This window comes from Notothenia coriiceps, unplaced genomic scaffold (assembly GCF_000735185.1).
Source record: "Notothenia coriiceps isolate Sejong01 unplaced genomic scaffold, NC01 NC01_scaffold00031857, whole genome shotgun sequence".
Lineage (NCBI taxonomy): Eukaryota > Metazoa > Chordata > Actinopteri > Perciformes > Nototheniidae > Notothenia > Notothenia coriiceps.
In genome coordinates, this window is record NW_011364558.1 from 9,575 (window position 1) to 33,322 (window position 23,748).

The following is a 23,748-nucleotide window of genomic DNA, read 5'->3' on the forward strand; positions in this document are numbered from 1 at the left end:
CTAAATGAATAGTAACTTTACTAAGCACATAACTCAAGCAACTGAAATGGGTTCATTCATCATGTAGTAGAAAGATGAACTTGTTAGCGCTCTCTGGTGGACAAACTATGCCACAGCAGCCCTGTTTTCAATGACCACATTTCAATCCTGAGTTGAATTATCTTTCTTGGCATTTTTGCAGTGGTGGAAAGTCAGTAAGAACCTTGCTCCTACCTATATTTTTCACCTCCACTACAATTCAGAGGGAAATATTGTACTTGTTACTGCACTTATATTAAACTTTCTTTCCAACTTTGCAGTTTAATATTTAAACAAAATATTTAAAAAATGCATGATATATTAATCTATCGTGCATTATATAAAGTTATGTCCATCGTTACCTGCTGCAACATCATTGTGATTATAATGTAATATTATTTATATCCTGAAATGGTCTGTTATTCATTATGAGTCAAATCTAAATGCAGGACTTGTACTTAGTATTACACTCTGGTATTGCTTAGGTAAATGATCCGAGTACTCCACTGCATTTGAGTGCTGCAAGTTCTTGTTCCTTAACCTCAGAACAGATATTACAAAGACTCAAGAAGAATACTCTTGTGTTGTATCAAGATTTTTATTAAGCTTACTGTACATTCATGTAGCAAACAGCTTGTCCATTACATGAAAGTATACCCTTGCGTTTGAGAGTATTGACAGGAAGGCTAAAGTCCACTAAACAATTAGAATCCAGGCTCCATATAAACAAAGCAACACAAGGATATGTGGGCAAAGAGGACATACAGACAGAAGTAGAAGAAGACAGAAGTAAAGTGACATGATTTAGTCAAATTTAAAATCTGAAACCTTTTCACAAGGAACGTTCTCTCAGCAGAAGTTGGACCAAAATAAACAAGAAGAAATAAATAGGCACTGGGAGAAGGAGTCACATTAGCATGAGGCAATTAGTCAAGAGAGCGGCTAACTGCTTAAAAAGCCATACCGGCAGTTTTAGGGGGCGAAGCTGCAGTGAGAAGAAGTCGAATGAAGATCTGAGAAAATAATAAAAAGGAAAGCGGCTTACGGGTTTCATAGCATTTGGACCTGACTACGAGTCTGATAAGAACGCTCTGTGTGCGTTAGGGGAATGCTGAGGGTTGAAATCTGGGTCTTCCCTCACTCGTTTCTTGATGTCTGCTTTAACCTAAGAGGAAAAACATTCTGATTATTATCATGGTGGGAATTACAAACAGTATGTCAGAAGGGGTTTTAGAGAGGCAGTCATGTGACCACAGGTTTGTTCCCTATGATCAGCATTAAAGAGGAGGGGAGAAACCCTCATTCAAAACCCCATTTGAACATTTGTGCTGACTTTGCTTTCCTAAGATAAGGGTGCAATATACATACAACTAGAAAACATCATGCTTACAAATTCAGATAAGAATATCAGACATATGTGACCTGCTCTATCGAAATCAGTCGCATTGACCCGAAGACACATTTTGAGTTGTATACACAGCTGGAAAGAAGATATTCCTAGCTTTCTAACGATATCAGGATTGTTTTTGTACTCCAAATATTAAGCAAAATATGTCACATTATATAATGACTGTCACAGAGTCATCATTTTGAGAAAAAGGCCTTCAAAGTTTTCTCTTCTCTGGAATCCATCGATCTGATTGGTTATTAGCAAATGATCAAAATACTACGGAGGGAAGATATTTTCGTTTGGATTACTGGTCTGGGGGAAGCTCGCGAGTGTGTGCGTGTGTGTGTGTGTGTGTGTATACGAGTGTGTTTGTGTCTTTTTGCGTTTGTGTGTATTGTGTTTGTTTCCCGGGGAAAACCCTCACGAGAAACACCGGCTGTTGTTATGCCTGCTGTGACGTTACATTACTCCGTTCTCCGCTTGTAATTATGCCTTCACAAGCTTCAAAGTTGTATTTATCATCTGAATTTACCGAAACAAGTTTAATATTCTGAAAGCCAAGACTTTGTTTAATTGAAATCAGATGAAAACAAACTGTGACGGACCCTGCCGTGTTATTTATGATTACTCTACGCTTACATTCATAATGTCAGCCGGAGGGAGGGGGGGCGGCGCTGCGGAAGAGCAGATTGCCTGTCATCTTCCCTTTACAAGCTTAAAGAATGTATTTATCGTGTGAGTTTGGAAATAAAAGTTTCATATTCTGAAAGCCAAGACTTTGTTTGTTTAAAATCAAACAAAACACCCGAACCCCGAAAAAATAGTTTTTTACGCAAATCCACGTTTATTTTGAAATGAGCCGTTGCGACTTCCGACTGATTTCGATAGAGCGGGTCACATATGCATTATATTGTGAAACTGGTCGCATTCACAACTACAATTAGTGAGGTAGGTCAAAATATTTTCTCAAATCAAGTCTAACAAGTATAGTTAGCCTAAATGACGTGCAGTGCCGTTTGTTGTAATTGACATAACCCAGTTACCTGCTCTGCATACGCTTCTCTGAGCTCCTGGGTGTCCAGGTCCTCCTGTAAGTGCTCAGCAGAAGTGATGGGCTTCACTCCTGCTGTCCTGGCCGCTTGGCTCACGGCGTCCGAGAGGGAGAGGAGGCTTCCCCCACTCAGTCCGGTCTGAAAACACAGAGACACAGACAGCTTAAAGACGGTAAGGACACGTGACATTCGTACAAAACAAGTAAAGTTACAACTGATCTGATTACCTTCCTGCGTTTAGCTGGCATGCCGTGCACATAAGCGTCAGACAGCGGGGGCTGAGCCTTCATCTTCCTCTGGGTCATCATGTCACACCTGATGATGGGCACCCATTCCTACAGTGCAGAGTAATAGAAGATACAAATTGATGGTTCACATCTTTCAAAACCTCTTTCTGCTACTGTTCCTCTGTAGTTGCAGTATTGAAAAAATAAATAAATGGGACATATAAACTAAAGAGACAAACTTTTGAAATGCTTGGAGAAAATGTTTTGATGAATATATTTGCTCTCAGGAATTCTATGAGGTAGAATCCAGAGTGGACACAGTGACAGAAACAACAACGGCTTACATATGGACAGGTGAGAAATGCATGACGACTGACTTGCAAACATTTAAACCTCCCTGTGGAAGTATGTGCACACGATAATGAAAATATAAATGAATCAGTATGACGTGTGCATAAGCCTGAGCTTGTCTGGTATGAGGGGCTGAGCTGCAGGATAAGGGATGTATTTTCTAATTCTGGTGGGACACAACAAATAACAACTAGCAAATACGTGCGAATGCTGTAAACTGTGAACATTTGTGGCTGAATTTAGCTGAAAATGCAGAAAAAGCTGAATATTTTATTAGCTGAATGGTAGCTGCTTTTAGCTACAAAAACCAGGTAAGTGTGTTGCTGAACTTAGCGGGGAAATGCAGAAAGTGAAATGATTTGAATCAAATTGTTACAGCTCAAATTGCATTGCAATGACTTCCATGTTAAAAAATACTTTAAAAAGCTGAATATTTTATATTTTATATATCAAAAAAACTAACAGAGCGTGAGCATCAGGGAACCCCAATGAACTGATATGTTTTCTTTTTGGGTTTTGTGTGGTAAATGTGAAGATGGGAGCAGTCTGTCTAAAGTGTACTTCTCTCTGTTCTGAAGAAAGATCCGGATTTGTTTTACATAGGAGTCTAATGGGAGCTAGGTGGACTTTTTGTCTCTTCATGCCCTCAAGAGGCATTTTGTTTAATATTTTTTCTTAATTCTTTTTTATTTTCCAACCTAGGAGAGGTTTTCCTACGTTTTTCATGAAAAATGATGTCTGAGGAGTGTAGGGTTTGGGAATTATGGAAGGTGTAAAACATTTTTTGGGAGAATTTCAAGCACTGCTCCACTCTGTTTTGAGGTCAAAGCACTCTAGAGTTAACGAGCTGCTCCATCTACTCTAATGTTAAAATCTGAACAAGGCCTCTACCAAGCTCCAAACTAAGTTAAATATCTTAAAAAAAAATGTCTATAGCTGAAGGTCTTGTGATCATTTTAAAGTTGGAATGAAGTCTCTAGCTGAAAGTATGTGGAAGGAGAAGCATTTGGCGTAAGGTCTAGTTAAAAGAGGATTTGAAGAGTCGTCCCATTGACTTCCATGTTAAAAAAAGAGTTTAAAAAGCTGAATATTTCAAAAAGTATAACATATTTTTAAAAAGTTGAAAGTTTCCCATCGATTCCTTAAAAAAGGCTGAAAAATGTCATATTTGAATGGTTTCTGTAGCTGAAAGTAAGCTGAAGTTATGGAGAGCCAAAGTATTGGCTGAAATAAGGGGGAGAATAAAGATTTGAAGAACTATAGTGCATTCGCAGCATTCGCACTAATAAACTTCCAACCAGAGCTTTAAGTGTCTTTCCAGAAAAAAGGTTCCAATTGTTTAGTATAATCCACAGACTTCAGTAAAAACAATATTTAGCTCTACCTTCCCTACAGAACAAAAAGTTCCTGCATAAGCTGTTGACAGTTAGCTCCTGGATTTTCCAATATAAGTAATGAGTTGACACTGTACACACTTTAAGAGTGAAGCAGGGCGGTGCCACCACAAAACATGTAGCCATGAAAACAAATCATTTTAAAAACAGAAAACTCTTACAGGTGGAACGGAGGCGGCCCAGGCCTCAGAGTCTCGAGCAGACTCCTCGCTGCCCCCCTCAGCTCCCGCCGCTGCCATGTCGCCACCTAATGGTGCGGCTCCTCCTGAGGCCCCCAGGTCTCCAGGCAACACCCTTGGTTCCCTTGACGACGCCCTTGTGTCGTGTGACACGTTCATGGCCTCCTCTGCTGTGGTGGCTGCAGCTGGAGAGAGGGTGTCCGCGATCTTTGGAAGTAGAAAACAGACCACATGAGGGAACTAAAAGGTTAGAGCAGTAACTTACACATTAACTGAGATCATTTGAAAGAACATTTAAGACACGACATGCTCACCGTTGCACTTTGTGCTCGTTCAGGCACTTGTGTGCCAGTGGCAGAAGACGTATCTCCCTTTGAAAGAATGCCATACAATATTTATTAGCCTTTTCTGTTCAAAGTAACAGGATATGCAACAGCCATCAGATAAGAGTGACTGCTTCTCTCTCTGCAACATGTTTGGCCAACAACTCAGACCAAATGTATAATCGGGGGAAAAAACATATCAAGTTTAACGGAGACACTTCATTGTACGTTTGGATTTGATTTTTCCAGTTGTTGTTGATGAAAGATAAATGGTTATTTTTGTTCGAAAGGCATACGGCTGCTTCCTTACCTGCGTGTGAACTATGTAGTTCTGGATCTGGTCCTGGGTGATGGGGATGTGCTCCAGAATCACCTGCAGCCTCATGGTCATCATGCTGGTCATCCAGTTGACCAGGCTGGGGCTGATGTCACTGGACATCCTCCGCTGGAACAAGAGAAAATAAAACATTTACGTTAAGGGTTCAACTTTATGTTTCTTCTGTATTTTCTTAAAAACTCTTAGTAGCATCAAAACATTTGCACAAAGCACTAGACTTTAAATCCTTTGCCAAACATACTAAATTCAGTTTGATGTAGAGTTAGAGACAGAAAGAAGCAGTGAGTGAGTCAGGGAGAGATTGAATACTGACGATTCGGTGGTTGATGACTGCGGTGAGGGCTCTCTGGTCTCCTCTCAGGCCGTGCAGGTTGAGGGCCAGACACTCAAACAGCGCCTGGTTACACATCTGGAGCAGCCGGGGCCCGAATGAGTCATCTGGATGAAAAAACATATTGATATTAATTGGCAACAAAATGCAATCCTACAAGACAATATGATATTTTATACGTCAGTACTTCAGCTCCTGTCATTACTTCTGATAAACATAGCAAATATTGTAACTTTTAGTGCTGCAACCAACACTTCCAAACAAATAGCGGCTAAACAGGAACCACACAAACTATAAATAAACCAAGTCACTCTTAACAATCAACTATACTGTTCATTGTTTACCCGTGCAACGCAGGATGTGTGTGGCAATGAGCATCAGCTGCTGCCTGAAGAAGGACATGTTGGTCTGAGTAGCATCGACGCCCTCCAACACTGTGACTGAAGACTCTCTCTGTGGGAGTCCCATAGAAATATAATCAACACATTTACTCAAATGTCAGCTGAAATGTTAATGCCCCTTACCAACAACTATTAGAAGTATAATAACCACCTTCACGCACAGACTTGACAAAGACTGGATTCGTGGACTTGCTCAAAAACGTGGACATACTGTATCTCTCTGATTGCACTGTACAATCTCTTGTAGATTTCTTGCCAATATATATATTTTAGTGTCAGCTTGGCTCACTTAACTTGCCTCATGTTTTTACATTAAATAACAATGTTATAATGCTTTTGTTCATTACCGCCACGTCTAATAGTGTAGTCATTTAGCTGACAAATACAATTAGACTCTGAGTCCAGCATTACATCATATAAGGTTTTGTAAGTAAGTGGACATCAAGGACTTACAAAGCTCTCACTGATATACTCCTCCAGTTCGTTGACAAGAGTGTCAGCCGCAGCCTGGGGGGTGGAAGCAGAGGACGTGAGGAAAGCAAGACGGTGCATGGAGGGACAAGACAAAAATCTATCAGTTATTGGTCAGTCACACAAAGGGATAACAAACACAAACCATCTAACACAGGACCAGGACCAATAATGAAGCTATGTCTACGTATAACTAATCTTATACTAAAATATCTAAACAACAATGTAAAAGAAAAGCGAATCTCTTCAAACTGGCGAGTGTTACTTACAGCAATGTTCTCATCAGTGGGCTCCCTGCCGTTGAGGTAGTTCTGCGTGAAGAACTGGGACAGCTGAGGCTGGATGCGTCCGAGAGGCTGGTGATGACCATGGAGCAGCATCACCAGGTCTGACATGGTGAACGTCTGGCACACCAACATCAGCAGCTCGCCGAAGAATCCTGGGGAATGACATGAGAAGCTGAGGTTAGATTTATGCTCCCTTTTGATAACTTCATATACATGACTGTTTGCTCTTTACCGGTGGGATCCTCCGGACTGATGAAGATGTTGGTGGCCTGGGACAGCCTTTGCATGAACTGGGCGATGCTCTCCGTGTCGTTCTGACCCTGGCCCAGAGAGCCCATCATGGTGCTCAGGACGCCGCGCACGATGCCTGTGAACAGCTCGGGGTTCAGGGCCTCGGCTCCCGCTGCGGCAGGGTTGGGAGTGGGAGTGGGCCCGTCGGCAGGAGCAGGGGCGGTGCCAGAGGGAGGAGGGGGAGGAACAAAGACAGGCTGGGCCTAGAAATTACATGAGTTAGGATTAATAACCGCTCCCTTTACTTGAAATTAATTGTTTTCGTTAAATGAAAAGCCCTATATTCATATTTTGAGGAATTTAAATAATCCTTGTTGGAAAAGAAATAATATAATGTTTTATTCGAATCAGCTCTGTAGCTGATTTAAAGTGGACCTATCAAATGCTATATTTGAAATATATATTGTATATTGTCTATATAAAACATGTCTGTGAAGTTTTTTTTCAAAATACCAAACAGTTCACCCATTGTAGCCATGCCTCTTACTGCTCAAACACCTCTTTTGAAGCCGTGTTAGAGAAACGCCTTGGTCCTTAGCTTGAAAAAAGAAGAGGAGGCGGAGCTAATGCCTGATCAGAATTCTACCGGAGATAAAGTTAAATTCGGTTGTGATAAAACGCCATCCTGTTTAAACCACGTCAAAGATTATTTCTGAAACAGTATGGAGCTCAAATGCTTTTTCTCTTGCAGGTTTATCCCAAGGTGAGTTCCTTTTTATATTTCCTGCTTTTCAAACACATGTGCTCTACAGTACAGTGTTAGCGAGGCTTGCTAATGTAAACAAAGACGAGATTACGTCCAAAACACGTCAGGCATTGTTTCTGATAGCAATTTTCGGTGGGTCCGCAAATCTGTATCCGCTCGTTGTACCCCCGTTTTTAAAAGATTTGGGTACGGAGGAAAAGAGAGAGGGTTTTATTTTCTGACGCTGCGTGAGTTCCCCGACGCACCGGGGACACACATTTATGTATAAAAGACATCACAAAGTGCATTTTGCATGATAGGTCCCCTTTAACATTTGAAACGATGCACTTCCTGAAGATGATCTGTGTGCAGGTAATACAGGATTACTTCAATGATATGCAAGTTCAGGTGAAGTCTAAGAGTACACTCGGGTCAAAGACTCAAACACTGACCTGCTGCATGAACTCACTCACTCCCTGGATGAAGGCAGGGACACCAGACGTGGTGACAGTGATGGAAGGGGCTCCTCCAGGGCCCACCCCGGCCCCCCCCAGCAGAGAGCCCAGGAGCTGGCTGAGGTCAGGGGGCATTTCCTGGGACTGCGGGTCACCGGCGGTGGTCTCAGATTGGCCCGGCTGACTTGAAGGGTTTGCAGTGGGGGGAGTTGGACCCGAGTTGGAGAAAGAAAAGGAGGAGGAGGCTGAGGAGGTTTGAGAGGAGGAAGAAAAGGAGGATGAGGAGGATGTGGATGTGGAGGAGGAGGAAGTGACTGTTGGACCGGCTGTAAAAAAACAGATTAAGTTATCACTGATTGATAGCAATCCTCAAACCAGTCATTCTATGCACTCAAGACACAATGAGTAGGATTTGTTGGTTGCGTTTTTAAAAAAGCAAAATATAAAAGTTGTGCCAGCCCAAGTTTACTCTTGTTTTAGAAGAACAATTTAGAATTTCATCTCACTATGTGTGTTTTTCCTGAACGTTTTTATTGAGGTCGATGCCATAAACGTCCCCAAGAAAGAGACTAGCACACCTTTCTGTGGTCCATATGATGGAACGGGATTCATTTTGTTCTAAACATTTTATTTTGCATTGTTGGAAAACCCTACTCATTGTGCCTTTAAACTATCCTAATCCCAGAAAAAAAATAAAAAATGCTACAATTAATAAATTACACATTTGACTTTCATTAGGTATGACTCGTTCATTGTAACTTCAATCTGTCACCTTTACAGAAAGATGCTGCGAATAAAGAAACAATTTTAAAAAGCTTACCCATTTGCCCTGGCAGCAAGAGCTGTCCGACCAGTCCACTAATCATCTGGTTGAGAGCAGCTGGGTTGAAAGCCTGTGGATCCAGATTTTTCACAATCAGTCAAATGTTGGCATATAGCCTCAGAAACGAGAAGCAAAATCACAAAACAATATCGTCACCTGTCCTGGCTGCTGGCCCGGTATGGCAGCCCTCACATTGATGGTGGTTCCTCGAGCACCAAAGGCTGGGGGGGGCATGTTGGGTGCAAAGGGGGGACGGGTGAACACAACCCTGGCCTGGGGCTGGGGGCCACCATGTGGGGGTGGCGGGGGAGCAGTAGGCGTGGTGGTGGGTGTGTTGGGACCCGTGGTGGTAGTTGAGGAGTTGGCTGTGGAGTTGAATCCGGGAGGAGTGGGCTGGGGGGGGACTGGCTGTCCGGTAGCAGCAGCAGTGGCAGCGCTGGTAGCTACGGCGGTCGCATATTGGCTTATCTGTTGCATCAGATTGCGCATGAAGTCAGGGGGGAGGGCACCTGAAGGGGGGAAACAGAAATAAATGTATTAGAAATGTTTTGTTACCAGCAGAAAACTATTATCTGGAGTCACAACAAGAAGGATACATTTCAGATCCAAACAAATGAACAGTGCTATATTGAACTTGTTGGGAAGTTTAAAATAAAACGGATAACCTGGAAAAGGCTTTACACTAAAAGGACTTTTTTTGTCAAATATATGAATTGGCCTTTACCTGGTTGTCCCGGGATTTGCTGTCCAGCTGCAGCAGGGTTTGCTCCTTGGCCTGCACATACACAAACAAATAAGTTTCAACTATTTGTACAATACTACCAGTACTCTCTTTTACAGGAGAGCTTTTGCAATAACAGATCCATCATGAAAAAATAAACTTTACATCAGATCGATCAATGTTCCTCTCTTCATGTCACTCTGATAGTGGCAGCAGAGTGTGGTATGAGCAATGATGTAATGTAATGCAACTCCAACGCACTGCTGCCCAGCAATAACACACACAAACACTTTTCAATCAGTGGCGGGTAGGGGACAACTCACCATCCGTGTTCATCTGCATCATGACCACCGGGACTGCCTGGTGGCTGATCCTGATGACACGGGGGCCACCCTGTCCCGGTCCAGCCTGCTGATTGGACGGGTAAGACTGAGAGGGAGGGGTTTGTCCAGGACCAGCCTGCTCCGATTGGCTGCCAGGCTGGGTGGGCGGTGCCTGTCCGTCAGTGCTGTTACTCGCAGCAGTCACTGTGGCACCCAGGTTCATCTGTCGGTGACGATGCAAACAACAGTCAGTCTCATAACATTAAAATGAAGTATGAATAATAACATGGGCTTAATATCACTTACTTGCACAGGGATGTGGTGGTGCACGGCTCCAGGCATATTGACTGGGTTGGCATAGTGGGAAAATGGCCGGACCACATGCAGGTGGCGGGGCACAGGGTTCATGAGGTTCAATCGTAGGTCACTGAGAGCCACAAGGGCGTTACCAAGGAGACGGAGACACTCCCACGTCATGATGAGAGTGCGCTGGTCCTCCTCTCTTTCCTGTTGCAGAAGACAAACCATTTTAGGCCACATCTTAATTATATAATCTAAGTTAGGTACACCAAACAAACAAAGATTGGTTCCTTTTTCTTGTCATATGATATAACACCAGAAGCTGTTTAGCTTAGCTTAGCACAAAGACTGGAAACAAAGGGAACCAGTTAGCCTGGCTCTATTTAAAGATAACAAACCCACCTACAAGCAACTCGAAGTTTAGTCCTTCAAAAACAGCATTTGTTATAATCCTATTAATACTAGGGATGTAACGATATACCGAATATCGCGGTAAATAAACTTCCCAATACCGTCGTGAGACTGACAAAATCTACCGCGATTTAAAAAAATAATTAATCTTTAAAAAAATATATAATTCTTTTTAAACACTTTTTAAAAAAAAAACCTTTATTTAACCAGGTGGTCCCATTGAGATCATCGATCTCTTTTTCAATAGAGACCTGTCCAACATGGCAGCAAGTAGGTTACAACATGAAAATAAAACAACAGATAACACAAAAGGACATCGTATTTACAGGGCTACATTTACAGACCTAGAGACATTGACAAGTACCAACCATATATTTATATCTCGCCATGTCAATAAGCCTGGCGTTAGACTTTTTCGCTGTCCGTCATTTTGACAGACAGGATCGTAAAATATCCGTCATAATCCCTTATTACCCGTCGGGTCTGAACAGTTCACGATAGAGCACGTTGGCGCTGTTCCGAGTTTGTTCTAATCTGTCAAAATGACAGACTTCTTTCAGATTTTTGCGTCATTGTTAAATAAAATATTCGGTTAACGCGACCACTGGTGTCCCAGCAACATCAGTACCAAGCGAGAGAGTTTTTTCCAGAGCAGGGGATATTGTAAATGCCCAAACATCCCAGTTTATAAATTCCTGGAATGTGGACATTCTCATATTCCTAAAAACCTGTCTGATGATGCTGAGTGAGTGACTGGTGAGTTTGAGTTGAGTTACTTGAAAAACTAAAGTGAAACTTGATTTATTTTTTATTCTCACAAAGGCTGATTATTAATATGTCTCTTGTTTATTTTGCAGATGCAGTGACACAAATAAAAATGCCCCTACTTTGTTTGGTAGTACTAGTCACCACAAAACACTGGGTTTTCCTGTTCAGTCTGTTACTCCCGTCACTTTTTTTTTTCCCATCCTTTATTATTCAATATCGCCCGGATATCAATACCGTCCACGGTCGGACTTGTTACCCGCGAGCGTACTGCCTCACTCGTACCGTGAGTTTTTGGGTATCGTTACATCCCTATTAATACAAAATAATTTAACTTTATATTAAGTTGTTTTTTCCTTGACTACAATGAATTTAGCAATATGGATATGCAGGCCTCTTTTTGAATGCTTAGTATACTAAAGAATTATATTTATTATTTGGCCTGTTTGAATCTTACTGTATTGTTATTGTTATTCTGCGTTCGGTGGCCGTCTCCAGGATGGTGTAGCTCTCTGAATGAAAGGCTGCAGTCTCTCCCTCCACCCTACGCAGCTCAGACAACATGCCTGCCGAACTCAGCTGGGGCTGGGTGACTAGCGGGAAGAGAAGAGTGCAGACGATACAATCAAAAAGACAATATAAACAGCATTACTTGGTATATTGAAAACTAAGATACTATAAATAACAGAAACAACACTTTAGTTTTCCAATAAACTGATTATAAGAAAAGTTATGGCTCCTGAGTTCAGGAAATGATGAAATCCATTGTTTCTATGTCTGAATGAATTTGTATGTGAATCTGGGAGAGGGAAAGGGATGTCTACACTGTGGGTGGGGGGGTGGTCTCAGATGGGTGCTGAAGTTGGTGTGTGGAGGTGGGGGAGTTGTTTGGAGGTGGGGAGGTGTCCATGGGCGGGCAGATGGGGGGAGTAGAGGTGGTGGATGAGGATGATGGAGGAGAGGAGGTGCAGCAGCAGCAGCAGCAAGAAGGCCGTCTCTGTTTGAGTGGAGAGTCGCTCGTGCACGCTGAAAAAGGAAAGCAATTTTATTAATAATAAAGATTTCTCTGGAGCTTTGCTATTTAAGAAGTCCATGTGAAACGTTTGAGTTTCTCACCTCCATCCTTTGGATTACATCATTGAATGTCCCTCAGTCAGGTTCTCGGCCAGCACCTAGCCTCAGCGAGGCTCCACTCGCACACGGCTGGTCCATATCAATGTGCACAATTCAGACCCATTGCTCTGAATAGAAAGGAGGGTTAAAATAAACCAACACAGGATTATGTCATTTTGGTTTGTAATGCCGTCATTTGGCATCTGTACCAGTGCTGGTTGTGACTCTGGCGTTCCTGCGCATTCGTCTCCCATACCAGACACCCATCTGCTGAACAGACATCTAAACAAAGAGAACCACCTTCGTAAACAACACTTGAGTGCAAGACCCATATTTCTGGAGGTGATATTTAAACATAATGGCTGGACAACATTAATGAAATACATATTATCAATTAAATAAGCGAAGTCTGCTTTCAAGGTTGTTCATGTTTTTTGGTCAGAAATCCAATGGGAAGCTCACACCAGGGGGGTGTACTAACGAAGCAGGATTTTTGCCGTAGCGCTAACTTCAGGGCGAAAAAATCGGGTTCTCGTTTCCTACGAAGCTGGTTCCTCTTTTGTAGCAGGCTACTAGATCTCCATGGCTAGATTACGCTGTGCGGCTAACCTGCACCTGGTGCGTGAGCAGGTTAGTTTGAAGGCTAAGAGCTCAACTCAGTGAACGCAAGGCTGCCTGCTGACCATCAGAGCTTCAGGTGTGCCGGAGTTCTAAGCGACCAAGTCCATATTACGGAGAACGGAAATACAGAAAACTGCCGTGTGCAGGGAAAGCCGGCCGGCAAAAATCACGACTGTGTGAATGTGAAATATAATGAATATCACCTTCCCATCTTCAGAGCAATCTGACTATTAATATACATTAGCGTTAAAGAAACTTACTTAAATATCTGCCACAACATAAGTAAGCCGGATCAGAGTAACATTAAGTACAAGCCCCGCGGCATATCACCATCATGAAATGTATCATATATTCCCCTTATCTGAGTCAGCTGAGCCGTATCTGGCGTGATGGTATGCAAAAGTATTATTTTTAAGCGACACAATTAAGTGACGAACACATCAAATTAAAAGTCCAGATCCACTCGTGTCTTAGACGGGCCAAGTGATAATCATAAAACCTGTTAACAGTACGCATTTCAAACCATTTTTCTTTTAACCAGCTGTATTCACCTTGCAGGTAGGCAGCTATGTGTCGAAAAGCTGCCGTTGCAGAAAAGACGGCCGGCAAAAATCACCGACTGTGTGAATGTGAATATTAATAGAATATCACCTCCCTTCTTCAGAGCAAGCTTTTAAAGCTTAACGTCTTCATATGTGTCTAATTATATAGTTGACTTTTCATTCAGGAAGTATGACGCTGCGCTGTCAGTATGCTTCTCCATGTTTGTGATTGGTCGAATGTTCCAAATACCCCCCCTTTCATGTGAACGCGCACCTAACTAGATACGGCACGGCTGGCTTGAGCGATCCACTTGATAACCCGCGTCGTAGTACCGTTTAGCGAGAGCGCGTATGTTTTGGATTAGGCCAACCGGCTAACTCAAACATATCCAGGTTAGGTTGAACCAGCTTCGTAGTATACGCCCCTGGAGAACATTTGACTTAGTAATTGTTCTATTGTGGAATATGTACAATATTTGTTGAAACTAAAGCATTATGATACATATTTAAATAGTATGTATATTAAAATAGTAGTGTGGAACTCTTGCAGGAAAATTGAAAAATGGAGAGTGCTACAGAGGTCTTGTAAGCTCACTTATACTAACTCCTCTGGAACCACAAAAGGCTTTTTACTTTTGTAAACACACTTTGATGTATGGAATAGATGTTATTCCCCTTTAGTGTCCTAAAAACCCTTACCAAGTGACAAGGCAGACCTACCTGTATCTGCTGGGGGTCCATGATGTTCACAGGAAGGTTGAAGGTGCCAAGCATCACGTAGCTGTTAGCATTGCGATCATGTGGAGGCCCTTGTGACGATCCATGGGAGGAAGAGGAGGGCCCGCTGTCGGCTGAAGTGCCTCCGGACCCTGAGCCAGGCTGGGAGGGTGGAGGGGGTGCACGCTCCACCAGATGTATCACCTTGCCATCCACATCTGGGTAAACAACAGAGACATATGGTTTATCTGTACATACATGATGGTGGGTTGACTTCAACTTGTTTCAAGACACCAGAGAATGTCTAGGTGAATTCTGAATTGCATCCAATAACTTGGGGAATAGTATATGAATATTGACCGACACAATAAAACTAAATGCACAGAACCCGTTACTAAATGCACAGAACCCGTTGACTTACTGTAGTCTGCCAAAGTCAGTATCTCCTGCAAGACTCTGCCCTGGTAGATCAGCCTCTGTTTGTCCACAGGGATACCCACTGAGGGGGCAATGTGCTCCTTAAACTCTTTCACTGTCAACTATAAGAACATGGTACACACTTGAGTCAGACTTCTGCAATCACTGACAAAAAACGAGAATTCATTCCAGAGTTTGCAACAGGAACAGAATAACTTACCTGAGCACCAACAGTGTAGGTTCTGCTTTGGGAGTCGAGTGTTTTGACTGTCACCTCTATGTCTGCAGTTTGTTCCTCCATGGTGTTCCTGTAGCATACAATAGTGTGTCATATGTCTTAGCAATACTTTATGACAACCCCATAAATCTGTTTTTAAAGAATTGTGAATAAGAATAGGGAGGACATGTTACAGTTGAAAAATGAATTAGTCAGTCAAATAGTCATATTGTTCTCTGATTATTTTTAACATGTCATTCTTCAACAGTAAAAACAGTTATTATTCCCAATTAGTCTGAAAAAACATTTATCATGGGCTATTTTTTTCTCTTTTTTTCAAGTCTTGATGTCGATCAAAAATACATTATTTCAAAGAACAAAGATATTCCCTTTACCAAAATTAGGGCTACAGAAAAGGCAGCAAATGTGAATTGCTACGAAGACTGATGATATTTTTTCATTTTGGTGGGATTGGTTGACATTTTGAATAATCCACAAACAGTTTCAGCACTAATTCAAATAATAAAATGTGTGGTGTGACTATAGCTGCATTCCCATATCAAGTTAGATGTCAACTGATTAATCGACAGAAAAATGTATCAACAATTATTATTGTTGAATCATTCAATTCACTTTGAAAAGGAAAAATAATACTTGTATTAAAGTTTAGCTTGCCTGCTTAATGTTACTATTTAAACATGTGTATAATAACCTCTACATGTCTTATAATTCATACAAGTCTTTGTAAATATAATGTCTGAGGATTTGTCTAAACTCCTGGTCAAAACAACTAGATGAAAGACCTCTTTGACATTAGAAACATGTAACAGCCTGAACAACTAGTCACTACATCATACCAAGCAATACAAATTATCAGCAGGCTTCTACAAATACCTAACACGTATATACACAAACAATCAGAGTAGGAAAACACTCAGATATTGTACTTAAGTAAAAGTCGAAATGCCAGAGTGTAGGAATACTCTAACATGTAAAAGTCCGTCCAATCAAAATTAAAGTCTTATTTGGGTGCTGATTATAATTCAAATCGTTGATCCAAATCTACAAAGTAACTAAAGGTATTACATTAATGAAGAGGAGTAAAAGTAAACGATTTACCTCGGAAATGTAGTAGGATAGAAGTACATAGTAGCAAAACATTTAAATACTCAAGCAAAGCACAAGTACCTCAAAATGGTACTTAAATAGAGTACTTGAGTACATCTACTTAAGTTACTTTACACCACAGCAAACAATCTTTACGAAACTGGCAAATTGTTGCTCTCTTAATATCAGTTATAATAACAGCAAACGCATACACATTTGTAACTTAAGCCATGTCTAATTGCAGTACTAAACCGCAGAGGCTTAGCAGCTAACGTTAGCTAAGTTTACTTGCTAGCTAGCATAATAATGTTAGTTAAACATCAGCTCTTACGGTAACGCTAGCTAAGTTAGCGTAGGTTGTATGTATCCCGCGAAGCCTGCCAACGACACTGTTTTTTTTACATTTCAGCCCCAATTCAACAGTGACATGTAACGCCAACAGTCATTACAAACACCGTTAGTAGCTGCCGTTAGTTAGCATCGGCTTGGTAGCAGGATTAGCATAGCTTAACCTAAAAACGTTGGCAACGAAGCTAACTATGGCCAGCGTTAGAAAGGAGGCTAAGCTAATGCTAACTACGCCAAACATTAAAACAAACATACATCAGAGACGATCACATTTTTTCTTTTCACGAAGACCGTGGTGAGATATATAACGGTTACCTTTTAAGACACACTATCCTTTCAACTTATCCAGTGTATGCAGCTGTTTCTTATCACCAAATAACATGCAAATGACTTCCGAGTACAAGCTCTGGTACTTGCCAGAAGCTACCAGGCTGCACGGATGTGACGTTGGCCGACACCGGAAGCGCAGCAAATAGGAAGGAAAAATGGCGAATCTCGTGGAGGCGACAACAAATCAGCAGTTCGAGGATTTCTTAGCCAAAGCTGGAAAATGCCTGACTGTAGTGCACTTCCAGGCAGCATGGGCTCCTCAGTGCGGCCAAATGAACGAAGTGATGGCCGTGCTGGCGAAGGAACACACGCACACCACGTTTGTGAAGCTGGAGGCAGAGGCGGTCCCGGAGGTGTCAGAGAAGTATGAAATCGCTTCTGTGCCCACTTTCCTTTTCTTCAAGGGAGGGGAGAAAGTAGACCGCCTGGACGGGGCCCATGCTCCGGAGCTGACCAAGAAGGTAGAGCGCCTGGCAGTTGCCGGAAATGCTGCTACAGGGGTGGACAGCGGCACCACGGACCTGAACCAACGGCTGAAGAAGCTGATCAACGCGGCGCCCTGCATGCTCTTCATTAAAGGATCCTCGCAGGAGCCCCGCTGCGGATTCAGCCGACAGATAGTGGCCCTGCTGAAGGAGCACAACATCCAGTTCAGCACCTTCGACATCCTTTCCGACGAGGAGGTCCGACAAGAGCTGAAGACCTACTCCAACTGGCCCACCTACCCTCAACTGTATGCGAATGGAGAGTTGGTCGGAGGGCTGGATATAGTGAAGGAGCTGGCTGAGTCTGGAGAGCTGGAGAACACCTGTCCAAAGGCTGTCACCCTGGAGCACCGTCTGAAAACCATCATCAACCAGAGCCCAATCATGGTGTTCATGAAGGGCAACAAGGAGGCTGCGAAATGTGGCTTCAGCAGGCAGACACTGGAGCTTATGAATGACACCGGGGTAGATTATAACACATTTGATATTCTGCAGGATGAAGAGGTGCGTCAGGGGCTCAAGACCTATTCTAACTGGCCAACCTACCCCCAACTCTACGTGAAAGGAGATCTGATCGGTGGTTTGGACATACTGAAGGAGCTGAAGGAGAGTGGAGAGCTGGTGTCAGTGCTGAAGGGGGAATCCTAGATGGATTTGACATGCCATCTGCAAGGGGGGGAACATGCCCAGCATCAACCCTGTGCCACTGATCCTGAGGGCCAGGAAATGAATTAATGAATCAATTTATGAAAATAAATATTAGATTTAACAATCAAATTGTTTCACATATAACCAAATCTGTTGTAGCATTTAGATACGTTTGTGTTCTACTAAAGGCCAACATTGAAAATGCAGTTAATCATTATTGAGTGAAATGTTGAAGGTTAATCTTAATTTTACAAATCCCTATCTGACATAAGGTAAATGCACTGAGAACGGCCTACTTTAGAACATATTATCTGCTGTTTGTTTTTAGGTTACATCTAACCTTCCAGTATTCACAGACATCAGCTCTTGGATTTATATTTAATAAAACATTATTTACCCAGCCTCTGACTTTTCATGCTTTCCTCTCCACCTTCATTTTATTTAAGACAGAAAAACTGTGTCTAACTACATTCAATATCACTCTAGTTTAAACACTTAGAATTAACTCTAGGTGGCACATATTTCATCAATAATATTATGAATAAAAAAACAAGAAAAACCTTTAAGATTTGGTGTGTTTTTGTGCTACTTCTCTTATCTAGATAACATGCTTGAAATGTCACTGTAGAATCAAAGGGCAACCAAACACACGTCATATTCAAAAACAGGAACCCAACAAGGCCTTCAATAATGTGTCATTAATTTTCCTGTTTAACCATAAATGCATCACATCCACACTTAATTAGTATGATGACATTAAATTCAAAGTTTGCAAACTGGTAATCAACAAGTGAACAAACAAGGCACAACACAATCCTTCTAATAGAACAGCTCTAAGTAAAAAATATTTTTCGAATTAATTATGCAAGACCTAGAAGTAATGAACAGATTGCAATGACACATAAATCGTAATACAGTAGACTGATATTCATTAATAAAAACACATGATTAATTTAGATAAAATCATGTCTGTGTAGACAAGCTAGTTGTTTGACACCACCTGGTGGAAGTATTTGTAAAACTGCAGTGAAACATCCTCTCAGATATAAGTTTACATCGAGATAACTTATATAAGAGATGAGCAAGTAGGTTGAATCCAAACATACATTTAATGGGCCAAAATAAGTAATTTTCAGGAGTAAAAAAATGTGTCAACAATTCTGTTTCTCAAAACCTGATAAGGACAGAAAAACAAGGTGATAAAAACCACAGTTGGCTTTGCTTTCGAACAAGTAGTTAATGATTCCTAGTAGATGTATGTCGACAGAGTCAGACTTATTTATTCAGGACATTCTCAAACAAACAAGTTAACAATGTTTTTTCTTGTTGATATTTCGAAAAGGATACATGAGGTTGTAGCATGGTGGTTTTCTTGTCAATACTCAAACACTTTCTATAATTTACAGCTTTTTTAGAAGTGATATAAAAGAAATTGCCTCCTCCTGAATATGACGGTGACTTAGTCTTTGGGGAGAGTTTTAAGGATATTTGAAAACAAGTTTGCTTAGTGAAATAATTATTAATTTGACTATAAATGTGTTTCACCTAAAGCCAGAGGGACAAAGACTGGCCATATTTCATCCACATATTGCTTCTTCTGAAGATCAGGGGTATTACGGCCCTGCATGTTTAATCATTTACCTACACCCACTCTCCTTTTAGACATGTTGGCACAAATAAATTGTGCCCTGAGGAAAAACAGACATTCTGATCGGGTTGATTGTCAAGTATAAACTCTGATTTGCAGTTATGTTGGCTACAGTATTATCATATGTTCTGTGTTTATATGGCTTGTTGTATCAGGCCTTTCTTCTTTGTTCGGTTCCTGAACAGTTGCCTGCCAACACTGTCGACCATCAGCAGGTGAGAAACCAAATATATAGATATTCTGTTTATCAAAGTGTAACAGCTACTCATGTGATTATTATGAAAAAGGTAAAGCATGATGAATGTCAATGCCTTTGTGTATGGATGAGTATCTAAGGAAACTCATTTTTAAGAGAACAATTGTAATTTGGGACACATAGCTAATTTAATGTTAGTCTTCAGATTTTTTGAAATGGTTTACCCACCTTAAAAATCGAATTCAAGGACTTTCCTGGCCCAATTAATAGTTTGTGACATGGATCAGGGTTAATTTTTATTACAAATGCACAAAAGATCACTGAACACATTTTTAAAAAGGCTTGAATGTTTGAACCCTTTCAATGTTGCTGTGTTACTGTTACGGTTCACTCCACAGCAAAACATTTTTTGTTAAAGTTTAGTTATGGAGCACTTTCAATAACCCTTGTTTATAAATGTCTCTTTTCAAAAACCTTTAAGGCCCTCATTTCTTCCTCACTTCAAATTCAGAAACGTTTAAAGATTTCAACAACCCGAGTGAATTATTGAATAATTAAAGCAATGGGATTTTCTGCAGATGCATTACTGAGATAAATTCAGAATGTGGGCCGACAGAGAGTCTTTCCTCCCCCTCTTTTATTTCATACTGTAAGTCGTATCATGTTTTTCCGCATTGTTGGTTTACACCTTTAAATAGGTTACGTTTCTGTCACCCCACACTTTCAACTTCTGTGTCTCCTTCTCTTTCAGTTTCTGGGGAAATGGTACTTTAAAGCAGCAGTCGGTCAGAGAGAGGCTGACATCGAGAGGTTCAAAGCAATGGACAACATGTGGATCACCATGGAGGAGCCGGTCAATGACACACTGCTGGTGACCGGACAGATGCGCATGTGAGGCAGCAAATACACACATAAGCTTATAGTGAATAAAACATGAGATCAAATACTTATTTTTCTAAAACTAGTATGAAATGAAGAAAGAATATTACCATTAAAACTATAAGGAGGTGAAACTGATTTACAACATGTTAAAACAGGACATTAATAGAACAACACATCATAAATAGATACCCGACTTAGGGAAGTGACGCGGTGAAACTGTTACAGATGTGAAAGTGTGTTTCAAAAATGAAAGTACTTTATCTCTTTTTTATCTTATGATGTCATTTTGTGATGAAATATAAATCAGCTACATGCTTAAGGTGTATTTGTTTTTCAAATCTTCTTTTAGAGGAGATGATTGCATAAAACAGACCTGGACCTATCATATACTTCCTGAGAGAGATGATGTTGTACTGGAAGGTAAAAGCCCCATTTGTATTTGCAGATTCAAACTACAGATCAAAACACTCACACACGCACACGCACAGAGAACTGAAGGGATCAACAGGTACAGGCCCTGGAGACAGAAGAGGCCTTGCACAAGGGAATTTCATGCCAATGTTAAAATAAATACAACTTCCTCCCAAAGCACTAAAGGGATTTCGTTTGTTTCTTTTATTCTTAGCAGGGGGGGGAAACCCCTGAGTGTTTCTGTAAAAGCAACTGTAACAAACTTGTCTAATTCTTAAATATTGCTGTTTTCATTGTAGAACAAGTAGTATGGGAAAAATAGATTCAAATCATTTTTTCCATCCTGACTACAACGTTTAACTTGCCTAAGACTATTTACAAAATGTTTCATTGTTATGGTAAACTACATTCTGGCCTTTCATAGAAAAAAAGATAATTCAACATATGTATAACTTACGCACAAAGAGAGACATTGCGTAACTCAGCCCCACAAATTACTACAAGAAGCTTTTTCCCGTTTGTAGTATTTGTTTAGAGCCTCAAGAACAAGTAATAAAACAAGAACCACCTTCAGACTCCATCCCCCAAATTGAAAACCCAAAGAAACGCACCCTGGGGTTTTTAATAGTACGTTTTGAGTTTGGGAAGTTGTGAGCATACTACTGGATAAATGAGTCTTGTAAATAGGTCAAGATGTTTGAAGCATTCATAATCTATATCTATGTTTTCTTTTAAACATGTCCAAGCGTCTTGTACAAAGCCAATGTAGCAATTGTGTTGAGTCACCTCAAACCAGCGAGAGTTTGTTAACGGATTCATACGTTTGCTATTATTAAGCCCTCATTTACTTAAATTCATCCAAACTTTTCTACATTTTTTGTTCACACTGATCACAATTGTTGCCCCGCTGCTGTCTTCTTGTTTTGATGCAGGATTGCCGAGGCAAAGGACCCTCCTCTGGAGTGGCAAGTGGGCCAACTGCCCCGAGTGCATCATATTCCAGGAAGTAAAACCACCTCTAAAGGAGACGGACTCAGAAGACTCGCTCAACAGATACTTGCTCTATAGTGAGTGTTCGGAAAATATCACTCGTCACCGGCTTAGTCTTCATTATCAGGATACATGTATTTATTATCCTTGCAAGAATGGAAGTAGTCATCACATACAGGGCTGCGTGGGTCAAAAAGCCTAGCTAAGACCCACGTCAGAAATGAGCTACTACATGTGCTACTACTATTGGAAGAGCACATTCAGTATTTTCCCAACAGTAAGACTACTCTTTAAGTTATTATAATACCAATTTTAGCCTTCTCCCATACTATTAACAAATACTAAAGTTACAAACCCATGACATTTGCAAAAAACAGCTTGTCCTGCATAATCTGTTTTTTGAACGGTCCTACAAAGATAAGATAAGCCTTGTTGATCACCAGAGGGCAAATTCAGAATTGAGTATTATATATATTAGTATATATGTTCAGAGTATTATTTTGGAAAATAGTGTGAATATTTCTACATTTGCTGCTAGGTGAGTGATCTTAGGTAGACTGTCAGCCCACTGCATCAAAACATTTGCAGTGTGTTGACAACTACTGAATTTCCACACGGGGATTAATAAAATTCCATCTTATCTTATCTTGTCTTTGCTTTCTACCCCAGCACGGCAGAGTGACGTCAACCATGAGGTGGTGAAAGTGTTTCTAAGTAACCTGGCTTGTCACAATGCGTCTGCAAGTGTCAGACTACTTCAAGAAAAAGGTTTGTCGTTTAGATAAATAAGTCAAATTAAAGAGGATGCTTTTGAATCTAAACATATTATTTGAATCTAACAAGAATGTCTCCATTTACAGAGTTTTGCACCTAAATATTAACAATGAGGTAGGCATGAATATTAAATCTTACTCCCGCTGTCCTTTCTATGAATTTTCTTCACTTAACATGGGCTGTGCTTGTTGATCGAATTAACTGTCTCTTGGTTCTACACAGTGTCTTACAGGAGCCATGGACATCTTAAAGGACAATGCAAATATTTTATCTTTTTACTGTATAACGGTGAAACAAATAAAGGAAAATAAAAAACGTTGCTTGAGGAAATGTTATATTGAATTTACTTTATACAATAGGAAGAATGACTACCAATATTAGATCTATAACGAGTAGTGAAATTAATCAATCAGTCCGAAAGAAAATGAATTACCATCCATTTTCATAATTGGTTAGAAGTATTATGTTATGCAAAAATGTCATAAAATTGCAGTTTTAGTCTCTTATATACTACGGAGCCCCTAGTCTAAAGGTTCATGGAGGGAACAAAAATGAATCTCGTGAGCACGATATACTTTCTCGTGCGCACAAGATACTTTCTTATGGTTAGACACATCGAACTGCCCGATTATTACGCCATATTATTAGTTTTATGAATAAGATATCCGGTCGCGAGGGCGTGTGTGTGTGTAATGTATATGTGTGTGTGTGTGTGTGTGTGTGTGTGTGTGTGTGTGTGTGTGTGTGTGTGTGTGTGTGTGTGTGTG

The 23,748-nt window shown here is 40.9% G+C and overlaps 2 protein-coding genes across 2 annotated transcripts; one reads left to right on the forward strand and one right to left on the reverse strand.

The window, feature by feature from the left end:
• Window positions 1–600: 600 nt before the first annotated feature.
• LOC104960485 (large proline-rich protein BAG6-like) lies at window positions 601–16,892 on the reverse strand. The gene is made up of 23 exons (XM_010788553.1): window positions 16,873–16,892; window positions 15,166–15,253; window positions 14,950–15,067; window positions 14,532–14,746; window positions 12,850–12,930; window positions 11,993–12,079; window positions 10,366–10,566; window positions 10,060–10,282; window positions 9,740–9,790; window positions 9,172–9,524; window positions 9,013–9,085; window positions 8,190–8,518; window positions 6,994–7,255; window positions 6,744–6,913; window positions 6,457–6,510; window positions 5,947–6,055; window positions 5,585–5,709; window positions 5,245–5,379; window positions 4,926–4,982; window positions 4,594–4,818; window positions 2,688–2,795; window positions 2,452–2,598; window positions 601–1,183 (listed from the first exon to the last, which is right to left on the reverse strand). Coding segments are annotated over exons 1-23 (3,309 nt in total). The 5' UTR covers window positions 16,875–16,892; the 3' UTR covers window positions 601–1,087.
• Window positions 16,893–16,932: 40 nt separating this feature from the next.
• Window positions 16,933–18,633, forward strand: glrx3 (glutaredoxin 3). The gene has a single exon (XM_010788552.1). The coding sequence runs from the start codon at window positions 17,103–17,105 to the stop codon at window positions 18,078–18,080; it is 978 nt and encodes a 325-aa protein (XP_010786854.1). The 5' UTR covers window positions 16,933–17,102; the 3' UTR covers window positions 18,081–18,633.
• The last annotated feature ends 5,115 nt before the right edge of the window (window positions 18,634–23,748 follow it).

Bases quoted from the DNA above. Each gene is read 5' to 3' on its own strand.
- LOC104960485 (XM_010788553.1), bottom strand. The intron at 2,796-4,593 runs GTAAGAGTTTTC...TCTGCACTGTAG, and splicing joins GGGCCGCCTCCGTTCCACCT to GAATGGGTGCCCATCATCAG. The intron at 1,184-2,451 runs GTAACTGGGTTA...TTTTCCTCTTAG, and splicing joins GAGAAGCGTATGCAGAGCAG to GTTAAAGCAGACATCAAGAA.
- glrx3 (XM_010788552.1), top strand. From the start codon at position 17,103: ATGGCGAATCTCGTGGAGGCGACAACAAATCAGCAGTTCGAGGATTTC.